Here is a 19,921-nt window from a genome sequence, read left to right as displayed (position 1 = left end):
GAAGATGGACATAGACATAATGATGGCTAACCAGTATGTAACTACTGAGGCAATGGATTGTCATGTGCTTGGCTGCTTACCCGTCCGCTACCAATTGGTATCACTTTTGACAACTTTTTGATTTTCGATTGTCTACATAGCAATGCATTTCCAATTACGTTGGTAAGAGGAAAAAAGTAAATAACTCTAGAAAACACAGATGAATCACTATATTAATTGCCTACTAGGTGTTAAACTATGGATAAAAGACTTGAGAAGAATTCCCCAAAACATGAATCTGGAAATAGGAAACATTTGACAAATTTTTCTCCAAAAATTGTATTTTGTCATTTAAATTACAATATAAAACATAAATGTAAAAATGTTCATAGATAATAATATAGTACTGTTGAAGGTGCTATGGTTCCAACATTTATTTTAATTACATTCCGAAACACTGTCAGAGTCCAAGGAGTGCATTGTTGTTCTTGTAAAAATATTCCCTCACACTGAAGTCACTCTCATGACAACTTCTCCAGTATTGCCGTTCTCCAGTGCGTTGTGCTGAGGCCGTATCCGATTGATCAGCTGTATAAGGACATAGCCGCACTGAAGCCTTGGGGAGCTCAGCTGCGCAGGGTGCACTAAAGTCCTGGATCTTAATGACGTCAGCGGTAGCCATAGTGTCCTGGCCGCAGACGACATCGCTTGACTGCTTTCCTCAATGTCCATCGCCTTGTCATAATTTAATACGTTCCAGTGAATGTTAACCGCGCGCCAGCGCATAAACACCTTGTAAACGGCGGCTCCTTCGTGCAAAATGAGAGCTGAAAATATATAAAATTACACGTTAGATACTGGTGCTTTGGATACTCCTGTATGTTATTTACATTTATAACAATGATGAATTTTGGGAAAAATTGTAATTATAATGTTTGTATCTTTTTTTTTTCTAAACATCACTGTATTTTCGTTTTCTGTCAAACGAGATTCTACGGTTAACTCACTTAAGAAACAGTTGGTGTGACCTGTTTTTCTGAGGAGAAATAATACTGTGGTCATGTGAAAATGTAGTGGACCTTTCTTCCTTCATCTTGTTTTTCACCCCTACCCCCACCCCCCATGGTACAGAGAACCATCTTTCACCTATCGACAAATCAACAACAAATCAAACTTCCTACAACAATAATTTCCCGCTGAAACCCTAAAGGGAAAGTCGGAAGGTTTAGGGAAAAAAAACAGAGTAGATAATAGAGTTCCGGCAGAGCCCGTTTCAAATACACGCACCATTATGTTTCCTTTATTTTTTTGCGTTATAATTTTTTATTAGCATTTTATAAATACAATACCAAAAATATATGCTAAAATTGCAAATTCTGAAACATTTTGTAATAGAGCAATATTAATGAATACAATTATAAATAGAAAAGCAAATACATCAACATCCATAGAATAGCAGAAAAAGGAGATAATTAGGGGTAGAACATATTATATCAAGTAAAATGAATGCAGTCACCATTAAATATTAAATAGTGGATATGAAATATTAAAGTGTTAAGCCAATCAATTGTCAACAAATCATGAAAAACTGAAGATAATAAAATATTAATTTGGTAAAACATTAATTACACATTTCATTAAGAAAGTTCATTTGAAATACTAAAAGGTAATACACTATTGAGAATAGGATCACTCCAGCAATAGGTATGAGTATAATATTGATATATTTATTAGCTGAATAAAATTTAATAAAAGTACTAGTCTATGAACTATAAATAATTAAATATCAATTGGGCAAAATGGCTACAGTAACTTAAGAAATGCAGGTAGTTGCAGAGACATCTTCTACATGTAAGAAAGGATCTCATACTTGTAGGGACAATTCAGTTCGATCTTGAATGTTATATATAACTCTCATGTGAGGCAGTTTGGATCATTGATGCTAACCAATTCTCTTGACATGGCGGAGACGGGGATTTCTATTGTCTTAATATACAAATTTTAGCAGTAGCCACTGTGGTATGTACAAGACAACATTGCAGTTTGGAAAGGGTAGAGGAGTCTCGTATATCATGCAGTAAAATAGTGGCTAGCGAGAGTGGTAAATGTAAATGAACGGTGTTATGCAAAACCTGACCTATATAGGACCAATAATGTTTAACCATGGGGCATTTACATATGATGTGGACTATGTCACAACCAGAAGCATATTACGTTTCCTTTAACTTTGTCTTTTTTCACACAATTTGAATGTACATATAATCACAAAAACGAGAAATTTGAGATGAACTTACATTCATTTATGTTAAAACTAAAATAATCGCCCTTACATTCTTCCCATTGAACAACAACTGTAATGAATAGTGAACAAACATTGTGGCTAATGTGGTGCTCCTCCAAGCAGCCTCTATAATGATAACAGACAGTGTAAGCTTCCTTGCACCTTGAAAAAGAAGTAGTAAATGAACACCACTGAACTTTATTTTTCTGGTGGCTCTATTGTTGAATCTATCCCACCCACTGGAAATAGGATGGATTCTGTTTAAGAATGTCTGACCACTGTGACCACTTAAGCGCCTAATCATCACTGTTCATTGCATGCCTTTTTGTTATTGTTCTTTGTTGAAACAGAGAGGGCATATCATTTGTAGGTGACCAATTAATTAACTTCTACTGTCTTGTGAAGGGAAATGTGTCTTATCACTAGTGTAAATCTCTCTTCCAAAATGCAGCATACGTGACATTCCTGCCCCTCCTACAGAGGCAAAGCTGAGCAATACTTCATTTGTATCTAGCGACATTCTGAGACCTGTGACCCTGGGGCACCTGGCAGTGTCCCTGTGAGCAACAAATAGTACGTAAATAGTTAATCTTGGCCCCCAACCGTGAAAATAGGTTTACCCCTCTTGTGGGTTTCCTTCGCTTCTTTGGTTGTTAACAGATAGCCGACGCTTCATTCGACATCTTTCAAGATTAATTCATGAATATACAGTTGAGAGAGATGACACCAAAGACAGCAGTACAGGAAGTTCTCAAGGAAGGGAGACTTTGGTTGAGCTAAAGCAATTTAGTTGAATAGCAGTGAGAAAAACGAACAATAGTTACTTACCTGTAATCTGTGGTTCTCCAGTATTGGTGTCTTTCATAGATTCACATGCCTGAATCATTTCTCGTCGTGGGAGTGGGAGTCCCACGGTACATAAAAAGCAGTAATATGCTACAATTGCATTGGAAAAAACACTCATTCCCAACCAGGAAGTATAGTAGCTCAAGCTACCATAGAAAAAACGTCCACCTTCGTGACTATCCCAGTCATTATGTATAGTCTAAAGTCCAGCCAATCAGGCGCCAGCACCCACCAGAACCTTCTCCCCAGAGGCTCAGGCTCTCAGATTTTCTCGCAGGAGTGTAGGTAAAAACCTTATAGCCTAAAAGCCTCTGAGGGGAGGTGGGCGGGTTGCATGTGAATCTATGAAAGACACCAATACTGGAGAACCACAGATTACAGGTAAGTAACTATTGTTCTTCTCCAGTATTAGGGGTGTCTTTCATAGATTCACATGCCTGAATCAGAGTAGCTAGCAGTACATATCCTTGCTGGGCAGACGCTAATGAAGCCAAGCTTGTCAGCAAGTAACGCATATAACAATGCAAAGTGAAAATACACATATCGTATTAAGCATAACATAATGCAATCATGGAAATATGTGTGAACAGAACATAAGAAGCGTCTGACAGCAGAAACAAGGAGGTGGGAAAAACAGAGGCTCACCTTAGTGAAACAGATTCCGTAGAACAGCTCGACCCACAGAAGTATCAGCCTCGTTGATTGACTCTAGACAGTAATGTCTGGTAAAGGTATGGCGACAAGCCCAAGTAGCCGCTTTGCAGATCTGCTGAAGAGGGACTCCAGCAAATAAGGCCGTAGATGAAGAGACCGCTCTTGTAGAGTGCGCTCGGGGCGCTGACAGTAAAGGTCTCCCAGCCTATGCATGGCAAAAGGCAATGGCAGCAGAGATCCATCTTGAAATAGTCTGTTTTGAAACTGCCTGCCCCTTACGAATCGCACCGTAGGTAATGAACAACTGGTCAGAAGTGCGTACAGTAGACGTTCTTTGTAGGTAGAATTTAAGACATCTTTTAATGTCAAGCGAGTGTAACGCTCTTTCCGCAGGTGTTTGCGGGTCTGGAAAGAACGACTTAAGAACAATAGGTTCGTTCAGATGGAAATCCGAAGGTACTTTCGGAATGTATTTTGGATTCGTGCGAAGTATCACAGAGTCACTTGTGAATTGCAGGAAAGGATGATGCACAGTGAAAGCTTGGATATCACTAACCCTCCTGGAGGATGTTAAAGCCAAGAGCAGTGATACTTTCCACGAAAGGTACTTCAAGTCGGCCTTGTGGATAGGCTCGAATGGGTGACGCATGAGTTGAGCTAGGACCACATTCAGATGCCACGAAGGAGGTGGACGGCGTACAGGAGGGAACATTCTAAAGAGGCCTCTGAAGAATTGTTGGATAATCCTTGCTGAGTACAGAGAATTGGTCCCATCCTGTCGATATCTGGATATTGCAGCCAGAAACACCTTTAAGGTAGCATGAGACAGACCTGTTCGCGCTAACTGCAGGAAAAAAGGAAGAATTTCCTCAGGTTTTGCTGAAAAAGGGTGAACCCCTGCTGAACGGCACCAGATGCAGAAGCGCTTCCATTTCAGACTGTACGTCTTGATGGTAGCAGGCGCTCTAGCCTTGGCCAACACCTCTTTACAGTCCTCCGGGATGTTCAGGTGTGCGAACTCACGGTGTTCAGGAGCCAGGCCGCTAATCTCAGAGATGCTGGGTCCGGATGGAAGACTTGTCCTTCCTGAATGCTGAGCAAGTTCAGGATTGGATGTAACTGAATTGGCTTGCATTCTGACAGTAGGAGGAGCTCTGTAAACCAATATTGGCGCGGCCATCTGGGCGCAATCAGGATGAGTCGGCAAGGTTCCTTCTTCATCTTCCGCAGAACCTTGGGGACTAGTGGAATCGGTGGGAAAGCGTACGCAAACGTCAGAGACCAATTGATGGAGAACGCATTCCCCAGAGAGTTCTTGTGGGGATGCCAGCTTGCGAAGCTTTGGCATTTGCTGTTGGTCCTTGTCGCAAATAGATCTAGGTCTGGCCAACCCCACTGATGAAATATGTGTTCCACTGTCTCTTGGTGAAGCTCCCATTCGTGGGTGGTGACCGTTGTTCTGCTGAGCGCGTCCGCGAGGACGTTTTCTGTCCCCAGAACATGCACTGCTTGCAGATTTACATTGTGGTGAAAAGCCCATGACCATAAATCCTGCGCCTCTTGAGACAGGAGAAGAGATCGTGTTCCTCCCTGCTTGTTGACGTAGTGCATGCTTGTTGTGTTGTCTGTTCGTATCAACACATTGGCATCCTGAATGATGGCACAAAACGCCTTGAGTGCAAGAAAAATGGCTCTCAGTTCTAAACAGTTGATGTGCCACCGTTTTTGCTGCGCAGTCCATTTGCGCTGATCGTGAGGCCTTGTAGATGAGCCCCCCAGCCCTCGAGGGACGCATCTGTAGTGATGGTTAGACTCGGTGCGTCTTGAAGGAACGCGCACCCCTGCCTCAGATGACTTAGCTGTGTCCACCAGAGAAAAGTCTTCTTCATGAGCGGCGTGATTTGAATGAGGTCCTCGAAAGTGCCCGAAACCTGTTGCCACTGTAAGGTCAGTTCCTCCTGAAGCGGCCTCATTCGGAACCGGCAATGCGGAAGTAATGGAATACAAGCCGATGCCATCCCTAGAAAAGACTTGTACAGTCGGACTGAAGCTGACTTTCTTTGCATCAGATCTTGTGCTAGCCGACTTATTTTTATCTGTCTCTCTTTTGAAACGAAAGCTTTGAGTTTTTGAGTGTCTAGAGTCGCTCCTAAGAAGGCCCTTGTTTGAGACGATTGCATTTGGGATTTGCTGAAGTTGATTGTCAGGCCTAGAGACTGAAATAGGTGCAGGCACTGTTGAAGGTGTTGATGAACGGTTTCGTGAGAACTGGCCTTTATAAGGCAGTCAACTAGGTACGGGAAAATTTGTATTCCCTCCAGCCGGAGGTGCGCAGCCACTGAAGCTAAAACTTTCGTAAATACTCTTGGAGCTGACCGTAAACCGAAGGGAAGGACCTTGAATTGGTAGTCCCTGCCAGCCACCCTGAAGCGAAGGAATTTCCTGTGACGAGGTAGAATGGGGATGTGGAAATATGCATCTTGGAGATCTAAGGTGACCATGCAATCTCCTGCTGCTAGAAGATGTAAAATTTCCTGAAGTGACAACATCCGGAATGTCAATTTCTTTAGATATTTGTTCAGAGTGCGAAGATCGAGGATCGGGCACCACTCCCCGTTCTTTTTCTTCACCAGGAAGAACCTGGAGTAAAACCCCATTCCTCTCATCTTCTGTGGAACGCTCTCGATCGCTCCTTTTTGTAACATCATCTTGATTTGGGCAAACAGCTCCCTTAGGTGAGCTGGAGGCTGTCCTTTTGGCGGAACATTTGGAGGGAATTTTTCGAATTCTAGGGCATGGCCCCTGGCCACAATTTCCAGGACCCATTTGTCTGTTGTTATTGACTGCCAGTTGGAGTAAAATTTTGATATTCTTCCGCCAAGTTTTTTGTGATGGTGGAAAAGTGGTGGTGGCAGGTGAAAAGACTCATTGGCGCTTGTCTTTGCCGCGGTAGTTTGTCTTACCCCTGTTCTGGGTGTAGGTTGATCTTTTTTGTCCATAAGACTGGTAGCGCTGTGTCTGATAGCGCTGGTTACTTTGTCTGTATGTGGATTGTTGTTGGTATCCACCTCTATTGGAGGACGTTGCTCGTCCTCTTGCTCCTCGAAAGGGCGGCTTGCAAAATTGCAGGGTGCCTAAGGATTTTGCTGTTTCAGTATCCTTTTTAATCGTTTGTAATGCTTCCTCTACTTTGGGACCAAATAAAAATTCGCCATCGAATGGCATGTCTAAAACTCTGTTCTGGACTTCTTGCCTGAAAGAAGTTGAATGTAACCACCCCTGTCTGCGCAGGACAGCAGCTCCTGCTAACTGTCGAAATCCTGTAGATGCGACATCTATAGCTGAATCGATAATCTCTTTAGAGATTCTTTGGCCTTCTTGAAGAATTTGAAGTGCTTCAGCTTTGGATTGCTCAGGGAGGAGATCGATAAATGGTGCGATGTCAGACCACATTTGGCGGTCGTACCGCCCTAAAATGGCCAATGCATTGGCAGCACGAACAGTTGTTGCAGCCATGGTGGAAACACGCTTTCCGATTGAGTCTAGGCATCTGCCATCCTTGTCCGGCGGTGCCGTGACTGCAGAGGATGGATTTTTGGCCCTCTTCTGGGCCGCCTGGACAATTACTGAGTCAAGTTTTGGATGTCCGATCAGACATGCAGGCGATTTTTCAGGTGCTTTATACTTTTTATCTATGCGTGGCAAGACCGGAGGAATGGAGGCCGGCGTTGACATTACCTTAATCCCTTCTTGCAAGATGAAATCAATGATGGGTATTGTCTTTATCTGTCGTCTGGGCTGATCCTTGAAATCGTACAAGAAACAGTCTTGCTCCGTCTGTTCCATTTGTATATGAAAACGTTTGGTTGCACGCTCCATTAGTAAGTGAAAACTAGCCACATCCACCGGAGGGGAGGCCGACGTAGTCTGAGGTGATGTTGAAGGAGATTGTACTTGATAGTTCTCCCACTCCGACAAATCATCCACTTCTCTTTCTTCCCTTTGGTCTTCATCCTCCGAAGACTGCGGAGCTCCTTCTTGAGTAGGTTGTGATTGTGAAGGCGGACGCACCGGAGGAAGCACGCGTGGGGGTGCTTCAGAAGTTGGAGTTGTCGGCCCAGAACCTGCTGACTCTGATGGTGGGAACCTCCTATAGTAATCGTCCAACATATATTGTAAGTTGGATAGTAAAGCCATAGGCACTTGAGCAACCGGGGTATCTTCCACTGGTGTCGATATATGAACAGGAGATTGAGAAACATCATATTCTTCTTCTTGAAGTTTGATATGCAACTCCGATGGGCTAGTTGCTTGTCCAAATGTATTCTGGACCATCTCATCCTCACTTTCAGTGTCCAAAAGTTGGTCTGGCACTTCAGAAGACACCTTTTGAGGTGAAATACAAAGGGGTGAAAACTGCATTGTTGTTTCACGTATTTACCCTGATGCTTGTTGTGGTGTTAGAAACACTGTCGACGGAGACCAAACCTGTAGTGCCGTGCATGATGACAATTGTGGCGTCGACGGAGGATTCCCTTCCGATGGTTTTGTCGTCGACGAAGCATCTTTCGTCGACGGTTTCTGTTTCGCCGACGGGACACTCTTCGTCGACGGAACAGTCTTCGTCGACGGGACATTCTTCGTCGACAGGACACTCTTCGTCGACGGGACATTCTTCGTCGACAGGACACTCTTCGTCGACGGGTCACTCTTCGTCGACGTGTCACTCTTCGTCGACGGGTCACTCTTCGTCGACGGGTTACTCTTCGTCGACGGTGTTACTTTCGGAGACGGGTCAATCTTCGCCGACGGTGTTACCTTCATAGACGGTGTGGAGCTCGTTGACGATTTCTTTTTTGTCGACGGTAGAGCCCTCAGAGGAGTCGACGACGGAACAGGCTTCACAGAGACAAATACCATAGTTGGTGACGACAACGGCGATGACATAATCATACGAGGTTTAGGTGAGGAAAAAGTTACCGTCGATGTCACTGTAGTCGTCGCTCTCGTCGACGAGGAGGTTGAAGTGGACATCGCCGTTTGAGGAGATGAGGTCTGTGGTAAATTCCTCTCAGATGACTGAGGAATCTTGATGGTAATTCTCTTTTGAAGGTCAGAAGTGCTCTCCAAGCCTTTGCCTGTGGGGACAGCCTTGGATGTTGAAGGCTTATCCAGTCCCTTAGTAGGTGGTTGTTTTTTAGTCACCTTTGCCTTAGGTGATGACATTCCTTCAGGGGCAGACCTCTTCCTAGAAGCTGCAGTTGAACCAGAGGCAATGCTGCCCACCTCAGATGCAGGGTTAGAAGAATCCTTTAGTCTTTTCAACCACAGAAGTAAACAACCCTCTCTATCCCTGAGAGTCTTTTGAGGCATGGTTCTGCAGATCTTACAGTCAGAGGCCTGATGATCTGGGTATAGGCAATATATACACTTTTTGTATGGATCTTTCTCAAAAAGCCGAAGCTTACCACAACAATCACAGGCTCTGAAGAGAGACTTCTTAGAAGACATCCTTGAAAGTAGTTCAAAGTGAAGTAAAGTTGAGAAAACTGAGCAGAGCTCAGGGAGACTCCCTAACACACGACGTGCGGTAAAAAATCTGAGAGCCTGAGCCTCTGGGGAGAAGGTTCTGGTGGGTGCTGGTGCCTGATTGGCTGGACTTTAGACTATACATAATGACTGGGATAGTCACGAAGGTGGAAGTTTTTTCTATGGTAGCTTGAGCTACTATACTTCCTGGTTGGGAATTAGTGTTTTTTCCAATGTAATTATAGCATATTACTGCTTTTTATGTACCGTGGGACTCCCACTCCGTCGACGGGGAATGATTCAGGCATGTGAATCTATGAAAGACACCCCTAATACTGGAGAACTATTATGTTTGGGGAAGAAACCTGTGAGACAACCTGGAAAGAGTATCTCTCACACCTTTTTGAGCAGCACATCTCCAACATTGATACTTTGCACCATGGGATTGTTTAGAGAGGGGGGCATGGACACGGTGAGTAGGGCTTTGGATGCCATGCTCTGACCTAAACTGCCCCATCTACCACTCCTGCCACACTTCCCTAAATAAAGCAAGAAGGAACACATCTAGAGGGACCAATCATGCCCTGGGAAGGTTTGAAATGGAGCCCTGCTGTGCAAAGCATTCACACCTGAGCTGGAAACCAATTCTATGAAAGGTTGTGACTCACTGTGAGAATGTGCCTCTTCACTGGGTGGCTGTGTAAAGAGGTGTGAAACCATGCATCACATGGTGCCACCGTGTGAGCTGACAGGCCGGTATAGGGCTTCTGAAAATGGGATCACATCACAGCAACACAAAAAGATGATGGACTGAATGCTGAACATTGTCAAACATATCCCTAGACCGGAAACAAGCATCCTGGACCAGTTTCGGGGTATCAACCCTCATCAGCCAGGCTAGATTGAATCCAATGGCATAGTGAGCACAGGACCCATGTCTGGGCATACTCTTACCTCTTGGGGAAACTATAGCAACACAAAAAGATGATGGATGGAATGCTGAACATTGTCAAACAATCACCCCCTGTACAAATATCTGGGCCTAAATCCATTGTTTATTTTGCTCACCATGCCACTCCAGTTTGGATCCACCTATATGCAAATCAATCTTGACCCTGCGCGCCATGGGAAAGTCCCGATCGAACTGCCAGGCCAGGTGCTCCCTGGACAGGAACAAGCATGCTTGGACCGGTTTCTGGGTACCCCCTAATCAGCCGGGCTTGTTTGAATCCAATGGCATAGTGAGCATGGGCCCCACATCTGAGCATGACTGGCCTGGCAGTTCGGGCTGGACTGTTTCCATGAGGAGAAAAGTCAAGACTGATTTGTATATGGCTGGGTCTAAACTGAGGTGTCATGGTGAGCTAAACAAGATGGATTTTACACAGATCTGTGACTGTAGTGAATTTTTTACAATGTTCAGCATTCTATCTATCATCCTCTTGTGTTGCCATAGTTATCCTAAGTTGCGACGGTACGCCCAGAGGTGGGTCCTGTGTTCGCTATGCCACTGGATTCATGCTAGCATGGCTGATGAGGGGTAATAGCCCGAAACTGGTCCCCGGATGCTCGTTTTCGGGTCCACTGAGGACCTGGCCTTGCGATTTGGGTTTTACTGTTCCCATGGGGAGCAGGGTCAAACTGATTTGTATATGGCTGGGTTCAAACTGGGGTTAACCCAGATCTGTGACTGGGGAGCGAATGTTTGACAATGTTCAGTATTCCGTCCATCATCTTTTTGTGTTGCAATCACAGCAGCCAGCCAATAGCAGTTCTGGCTACTAGTGAATGGAAGTATCTAGTTCAGGCTAGGTTTGTTAGCTTTCAAATGTATACACACTCTAGCTTCAGCATATTTCACAAACTGGATACACAGTCATGCAGCCACTATGAATCATAGAAGATGCATTTACACTTTTACTGAGAAGCCTGGGATATACTGCGCTCCCGAGGGGGGGGGGGGGGGGTTCCTACTAGTGTCCTACTTGCTGGAACTTTCTCTCCATACAGTTGCTGCAGATTCATTTGCGGACATTTTTCATAAAGTCCTTGGGACTGCACTAATTCATGTAAGTCTTGTTCTAAGGCACAGGTACTCATAGTACGGCCCGCGGGCCGCCAGTGGCCCGGCAAGCCTTCCCTGGCTGCCCGCGGACCTTGTAGACATCTACTAGTGTGACTCGGAGACTCAGCTGCTCTGTGGGGGCCAGCCATAGTTAGAGTGGAGCTGTGGCGCTAAAAGGTGAAATACAACACAGCCTCATTAACATGCAAATGGTCGTTTAAAGACCTGTAAAGTGCTCGGGTGTGGCTCTGTGTGTGTGTGTGAGCCCGGGCACACACAGGCAGGGTGAGATGACGGAGAGGGAGGGAGGGAGGGAAAGGGAGAGAGAGGGGGAGGGAGGGAAAGGGCGACAGAGAGAGAGGGAGGGAAAGGGCAACAGAGGGAGAGGGAGGGAGGGAGGGAAAGGGAGGGAGAGAGAGGGAGAGGGAGGGAGGGAAAGGGAGGCAGAGAGAGGGAGGGAGAGGGAGGGAGGGAAAGGGAGGCAGAGTGAGGGAGGGAAAGGGCGACAGAGGGAGAGTGAGGGAGGGAAAGGGAGACAGAGACAGAGTGAGGGAGGGAAAGGGAGACAGAGTGAGGGAGGGAAAGGGAGACAGAGGGAGAGTGAGGGAGGGAAAGGGAGGGAGAGAGAGTGAGAGGGAGGGAGGGAAAGGGAGGCAGAGTGAGGGAGGGAAAGGGAGACAGAGGGAGAGTGAGGGAGGGAAAGGGAGACAGAGTGAGGGCGGGAAAGGGAGACAGAGTGAGGGAGGGAAAGGGAGACAGAGGGAGAGTGAGGGAGGGAGAGGGAGAGAGAGGGAGGGAGGGACAGGGAAGGAAAGGGAGACAGAGGGAGAGGGAGGGAGGGAAAGGGAGACAGAGACAGAGTGAGGGAGAGTGAGGGAGGGAAAGGGAGACAGAGGGAGAGTGAGGGAGGGAAAGGGAGACAGAGGGAGAGGGAGGGAGGGAGACGGGGAGGGAGACAGAGGGAGAGGGAGGGAGGTAAAGAAAGACAGAGGGAGAGGTAGGGAGGTAAAGGAAGAGAGAGGGAGAGGGAGGGAGGGAAGGGGAGGCAGAGTGAGGGAGGGAAAGGGAGACAGAGGGAGAGTGAGGGAGGGAAATGGAGACAGAGAGAGCGAGGGAGAGTAAGCGAGGGAAAGGGAGACAGCGTGAGGGAGGGAAAGGGAGACAGAGGGAGAGTGAGGGAGGGAAAGGGAGAGAGAGGGAGAGTGAGGGAGAGTGAGGGAGGGAAATGGGAGGGAGAGGGGGAGGGAGACAGAGGGAGAGGGAGGGAGGTAAAGGGAGACAGAGGAACAGGGAGACAGAGAGAGGGAGGTAAAGGAAGACAGAGGGAGAGGGAGGGAGGGAAGGGGAGGCAGAGTGAGGGAGGGAAAGGGAGGGAAAGGGAGACAGAGGGAGAGTGAGGGAGGGAAAGGGAGACAGAAGGAGAGTGAGGGAGGGAAAGGGAGACAGAGGGAGGGAGAGGGAGACAGAGGGAGAGGGAGGGAGGTAACGGGAGACCGAGGGAGAGGGAGGGAGGGAAAGGGAGACAGAGGGAGAGGGAGGGAGGAAAAGGGAGGAAGAGGAAGGGAGCGGAAGGGAGGGAAAGGGAGACAGAAACAGAGTGAGGGAGAGTGAGGGAGGGAAAGGGAGACAGAGTGAGGGAGGGAAAGGGAGACAGAGGGAAGGAAAGGGAGACAGAGGGAGAGTGAGGGAGGGAAAGGGAGACAGAGGGAGGGAGGGAAAGGGAGGCAGAGGGAGACAGAGGGAGGGAAAGGGAGGGAGAAGGGGAGGGAGACATAGGGAGAGGGAGGGAGGGAAAGGGAGGGAGAGGGAGACAGAGGGAGGGAGAGGTAGGGAAAGGGAGGGAGAGGGAGGGAGGGAAAGGGAGGCAGAGTGAGGGAGCAAAAGGGAGGCAGAGTGAGGGAAGAAAAGGGAGACAGAGGGAGAGTGAGGGAGGGAAAGGGAGGCAGAGGGAGAGGGAGGGAGGGAAAGGGAGGGAGAGGGAGGGGGAGGGAGACAGAGGGAGAGGAAGGGAAAGGGAGGGAGAAGGAGAGTGAGGGAGGGAAGAAAAGGGACGGAGAGGGAGAGTGAGGGAGGGAAAGGAAGACAAAGGGAGGGAAAGGGAGACAGTGAGAGAGACAGAGTGAGGGAGGGAAAGGGATACAGAGTGAGGGAGACAGAATGAGGGAGAGGGAGAGAGTGAGAGAGAGAGAGAGAGAAAGAGAGCGAGAGAGAGATGTGTGTATGCCGGGTCTGGTGGCTCAGTGGACGAAGGCGTCCGCTGCAGGGACCAGTGCTCAACCTCATGGTCAGTTTATTTTTGTTGCTCTATCCCCGCCCCTCCCCCACTGACTCTGCCCCCACTGGTGCGGCCCTCGGACACAAACCACACTGTAAATTTGGCACCCGAGAGAAAGTTTGTGAGTACCCATGTTCTAAGGTAATGAGCCTGTCATAAAAGTAACAGTTATAAATGTAATTAGAGAGTCTGTGCCAGCCCTCACCCACGTGGAATCCCATTGCCTTACCCAATATCTCAGTTCTCCCTCTGGACTTCTGTATCTCCCTTACACTCACCAAGCCTCCAGCTTGCTCCCAGCACCACCCCGGGAAACACCGACATCTAGGAAGCTTGACTTAGACCTTTCTGTAAGAGCCGTTAACAATTGAAGTAATGAAACCACAGCAGTTCTGTGGACAAAATGGATGCACTTGGTTAATTGCGAAAATAATGAGGAAAACTTAAAAGTGTTCTCTGTTTCGGGCGGGGGGAAGCTGGGGGGGGCACAAGTTACAATGAGATGCAACATGACCATTTTGTTTTTTAATGTAATTATCAAGCCCAGTTTTAAAAGGTCATCTGAAATGGTTCACAAACGTCTGCCTTATTAACATTCAAGAGGCAGGATTCCTTATGTCATTAGAGACAAGTGCAGAGAAGCTAGCACTGCAAGGAACAGCAGATATGTATGAATCTGCATTCGCATAGTGCTGTCAGTGCAGCACCTTTCACTTACAGAGGCAAGGGCTTCATTTACGAAAACATGCAGTGGCAAGGTCAATAAGTTTGGCTTCAGGTGCCAGCCCTTTGTCTTTGGAAATTCTTGTTTTGTTCGTCATAGTTTTTTGCAAAACGTTATTGTTGGGGAAGATGTTGGCTCCTCACCAATCTAAAAAGGTTTGGCTAACACCAAGCCTAAAAATGTCAGCCAGTCTGGTGTTGGCTGCCAGCCTCTTGCCTTTGCTAATGCTTTTTTTTTACAATGTTATTGTAATTTTTATTATAAATAGAGATCATTTAAAAGATAGCGATAATTGAAAAGCTATATAAATAGAGATAGTTGAAAAGATATATAAATAGAGATAGTTGAACAGCTAGATAAAGAGATAATTGAAAAGATAGATACACAAAGAGGGGGGGTTGAAAAGATAAACAAATAGAAGGGGGTTGAAAAGATAGACAAATTGAGAGGGCTGAAAAGATAGAGAGGCTTGCAAAGATGGAGGCCTGCAAAGCTAGATAGACAGTTATGGTTGCATAGACAGATGACTAGATAAAGAGGGTTGTGTATAAATAGAATTGCAAAGATAGAGATAGACAGATAGGTTTGCAGAGATAGACAGATAGAAATTCCAAAAATAGATAGAAGTTGCAGAGGCTAAGGCGGGGGAGCGTCGTCCCACTGCTTTTCGCAGTGGAAAAATAAAATGATAATAACGCTACTTCATATTAATTTTATTTTGCTGCTTCAGCGTCTTGGCGGGTAGGGCGGGCAGATCTGCTCTGCTCTTAGAGCAGGGGGAGGAGTGGTGGCCACTATGTAAGTGCGCATGAATGTTTGACCGGCTCTCTCAGGCAAGGCAAACATTCATGCGCACTTTGCATGTTCTCCATGCAGGCTGCTTTACAGCCTGCATGGAGAACATTCCCAGCCTCCCATTGTCTGGCTGAGCCCAGATCCACGGCGCTCAGACCAATCACAACACTGCATTGCAGCGTTATGAGGTAAGTGTTTTTTAAAAATCTCTTCTCCTTCCACTATTCCACCCTCCCCGCCTCACTGCTGCTTTCCCGGAGCAGCCGCTACCGACATAGAGGTACCACGGGATTTTTTTGGGAAAGGCCTAAGGTTTGGAGCCCCTATTTGGTTCTAATTTCAGTTCTATTATGAAGGGGGCCCCCATCCCCCCACTTGGAGAGGGGCTGAGATCATCCCTGCCTTTAAGAAGGAAGCCAGTGATCTCCCATCAAATTACAGGTCCATAGGTCTAATTGATAGTACCCGAAAGCTCTGTGCGAGAGTTGTTTTGAGCAGCTTACAAGACTGGATGACCACCGCAGAGATATTGACCCCCTTACAAGCTGGCTTCAGAGAACACACCCGTACAATATACCAGGTGCTTTGTCTTCAGCTGTTGTACTGGAAGTTCATTCTCTTAGGGCGGGAGTGTCTTTATGTGGTGTTCGTCAATCTTAGGTCAGCTTTTGACCTTATATCTCATCCTAAGTTGTGGCAGATATTTGGCTGACATAGGGGTTCAACAATATTTGTTGAAGATGATCACAAGGCTCCATGATAATAATTCTGCACAAGTCAGATGATGGCAGAAGGGGAAAATGAAAAATCCATTCCCAGTAAATAGAGGAGTCAGGCAGGGATGCGTCCTCGCACCCACTCTTTCACGATTTTTGACAATGATTTAGTAGCTTATGTGGATCATCGTGAGTCTGGTGTACCAAGCCTTGCAAATGTCATGGTGCGGGCCTGATGTTTTCCGATGATACCCTGCTCCTCTCAAATTCTCCCATGGGCCTTCAAACAATCCTTGACACATTTTATTGCTTCTGTAAGCTAAGGGGCTTAGACATTAAAATTATGAGAACTAAATGTATGGTTTTTAGCCATGTCACTCTACTCGCCCAAATCCCATGTTGAGTGGTACCCCTTGGAACTTGTTCACACATTTGATTACTTGGGAGTCACTTTAACCAAACATTCTGATTGGCACACCCATATTGCACAGTGAAGACTTAAATTAGAGCAAATCTCAGGGGAATAGTGAAGATGCACAAGGGCTCACAATATAGCCCCATTTCTCCAGCACTTCATGTCTATAACTACCAGGCATTAGGATTTGTCCTGTATGGTGTCGAGCTGTGAGACATGGGAGGTGTCCACTATAGCTGCAGTTGAAAAACACTTATGCGCCAACTGACAGTCCTTCCCATTATTACCCAGCTGCTCCCCCTAAGGCTAGATCTGGGACTAAAAAATGTCACAGATAAGGTTAGTGTAAGGCCCATTTTGGACTGGAGGAGCTGTGTGTTCTTACCAGTTGGGTTTAGTCAAGGTAATACTCATGCCAAGTGCTGGTGATCTTCCGTGGTTCCGGAAAGTGAAGTTAACCTTCACAAACATTGGGTTGGAATGGCTGTGGGATAGGGTGACCAACTGGCATTGGTGCAATTCAGGACAAAGGGTCAAAATTCATGACACAAATTCAGGACAGGAGGTCAAAATTCAGGACAAAACTTAAGGACAAAAGATATGTTTTGCAGACACATCAGAGGAGGTCGCGCAGTACTATATAAGTAATCCCATCCATATCCAAAGATATTCAACCATTTGCAAACTTATCCATCATGTATCCTTCCATCTATCATTTCACTCATCCGTCCCTCCATCCACCCTTTCATCCATCCATTATCCATCCATCCACCCTTTCACCCTATCCATCTGTACACTCATCCATCAACTTTTCTACCCATCCATCCATTCACGCATCCATCCAGCCATTTACCCTTTCACCCATCCAGCCATCCTTTCACTTACTCATCCATCCACCCAATCACTCATCCTTCCACCCATTCACCCTTTCAGTCATCCACCCATCCTCCCTTTCTCTCTCCATTGACCTTTTCACTCAGTCATCCTTTCTTCCATGCATCCACCCACCCATCCATCTACTCATCCACTCATGAATCCATCCATTGACCCTGTCACTCATCCATCCTTTCTCTCATCCATCTATCCTTTCACTCCCTCACTCATCTATTCATCCTCTTGTCCATCTACCCTCCCTTTCTCTCACTCATCCATCCTTACATCCACCCTTTCACTCATCCGGACTTTCTTAGTGTCTCTCCCCTGAGGCGGAAGCTGGGGGCTCTGTTGCTTGTTTTAAACAAAAAACTGGTTTAAATTGTATTTTTATTAATTTGTATAACATGCACTGCGTAGTTGATTGAGAACTTACTTTGCACACTTCTAGGCCCCCTCGAACCCCGATTCCCAGCGCACATTGCCATCTCGTGACGCTCGGGGAGAAAGGGTTCCAGCGGCCATCTTGGGTGAGGGAAGGGTGGCACTGCAGCTGCTGGCCGCCTCACGCCCTCCTCAAACCGGATATAGAGATATGCTCCCCCGTCCGCGCAGCGGGCGGGCGCAGCGGGCGGGCGCGCCAAAGGCAAGCCCGTCTGCGCCCGTCCGCGCCCGTCCGCGCCCGACCGGGACCAGGGGCCACTCCCCCTGGTCGTTTTGTGGGAGATAGGCGGTCATACAGCTCGAGCCTCCTGCATCAGCTTCGCCCATCTATGTTATCTAGCTGTGGCCACTCTATATATCCACTGGAGATCCCTCGCTGCTGCACGCACTGTAAAACGGAGCTAATTACCACCGTCAGGTCTGAGGTAAAGGATTACTCCATGTTTCTGCTTAATTGCAGGTCTTTAGCTAAGCACTGTCTAGAAATCTCCTTGCTCCTAGATGAATACACACCGGATGTGATCTTTTTAACCGAGACTTGGCTAAATCAAGACTCTCAGCCGGACCTGGTACAGGCTATTATTCCTGGTTACCAGATAGCGCGGGTAGACCGACCTCAGGGCAGAGGCGGTGGCCTTGCGATCATTTATAAAGAGAGCTATCTATGCCGCTGCTTGATGGAGGAGATTGAGGATTGCGAGAGTTTTCCTTTTGTGATCGAGTTTTCCCCTAACACCAGCTTCACGGGCATCCTTATCTATCGTCCTCCTGGAACCATCGGACAATTTAACACCTCTCTCTTGTCGGTGGCCTCCCAATTGATTACTTCTCCTTCAAATTTTACTTTACTTGGAGATTTTAATGTTCATTTCAATAACCTGTCAGACCCCACGGCACTAGAGTTGATGTCGAGTCTGGCCGCTATTCAATTAGAGCAATTAGTTCCCTCTCCAACGCATGAAAAAGGTCATCTCTTAGACCCGATTTTTAGTAATAGCGATCAACTTAAAGTGGGCACTATTAGCTGCCTACCATGGTCGGATCACTTTTTGATAGCCTTCACTTGGACCACGAATAAACCTCCTCTATCCATTTTCACATCTCGGAAAATCCGAAACTGGTCCAAACTCTCTGTAGATAATTGGACGAAGGCCCTTAGCACCACTAGACCTTCACTCTCCCATGACCCAATGGCAAATAATAATAAATACAACGACTGGATCACCACCTCCTTAGATTTGGTTCTCCCTTCATACCTATCTGGGTCAAAGAGGCAGAGTAAATCAGCACCGTGGTACACAGAAGAAATTAGGGACAAAAAGCGCTCCTGTAAGAGACTAGAGAGGAAATGGCGCATGACCTACAATCTTATTGACAAAACCGCTTACAGGGACGCTATTAAGAACTATAAACTTGCAATAAAAACTTCACAAGCAGCCTACTATAACGATAAAATAACAATGGCTAAATCTAAGCCGAAAGAAATATACCGGATAGTTAATTCTCTGATAAAACCCCCCCCGCTCGCGGCAGACAATAGTAATTCCCTGTCTAGATGTAACGAGCTGGTTGACTTTTTCTTTCAAAAGGTTAACAAAATGTATCTTTCCTTTCCGGATCCAGCCATTGAATCACCCATTCAATGCTCTGACTCAGCCCTGGATACAGTAACTCCCCCTCATAACAAGCTAGATTCTTTTCCATTGTTGAATTTGGAAACATTGGAGTCTCTAGCACAACAAATAAAATCTGGCTCACCGTGTGACCCTGCTCCTCCGGGCTCGCTGGGGTTGGCCAGTGAAACCATTCTCCCTACTCTCATGGAGTTGTTGAACTCCTCCATGTTGAGTGGGATGGTACCCGCGGCATGGAAGCATGCAATGGTACGGGCCTTGTTAAAAAAACCTGCCCTTGACCCAGCTAACCCTAGTAATTACCGCCCGATTTCTCTGCTCCCATGGGCATCTAAGATCCTGGAGAAGCACATTAATACCATCCTGACGAAGTTTCTCGAGGAAAATCATCTCATCGATGCTTCCCAGACGGGCTTTCGCCCAAAACATGGGACAGAGACTGCACTATTGGCTGTGACTGAGGAGGCGAGACGGATCTTGGATCGGGGGGGGGGGGTCAGTGGCAGTGATCCTCCTCGATCTGAGTGCCGCTTTTGACACGGTCCATCATAAAATTCTGATGAACCGTCTCGCCGACCTAGGAGTGTCTGGAGAAGCCCTGGTTTGGTTCAAGTCTTTTTTATCTGATAGAACCTTCCAGGTCTTTGACGGCACATCCGTTTCATCAAGGAGGCCTCTGGGGTGTGGAGCT

At 46.8% G+C, this 19,921-nt stretch overlaps 1 protein-coding gene across 1 annotated transcript in view; it reads right to left on the bottom strand.

Moving 5' to 3' along the window:
- Positions 1 to 308: 308 nt before the first annotated feature.
- Positions 309 to 19,921, bottom strand: part of MARCHF11 (membrane associated ring-CH-type finger 11) — a 196,609-nt gene continuing 176,996 nt past the window's right edge. Inside the window, exon 4 of the mRNA XM_078685721.1 lies at positions 309 to 806. Within this exon, the coding sequence (XP_078541847.1) occupies positions 484 to 806 (323 nt within the window). The 3' untranslated portion in view covers positions 309 to 483. The remainder of the gene's footprint in view (positions 807 to 19,921) is intronic.

Source organism: Lissotriton helveticus, chromosome 4_1 (assembly GCF_964261635.1).
Source record: "Lissotriton helveticus chromosome 4_1, aLisHel1.1, whole genome shotgun sequence".
NCBI lineage: Eukaryota > Metazoa > Chordata > Amphibia > Caudata > Salamandridae > Lissotriton > Lissotriton helveticus.
Note: the sequence above shows the minus strand (reverse complement) of the source record. Positions and strands in the feature narration are given on the sequence as shown.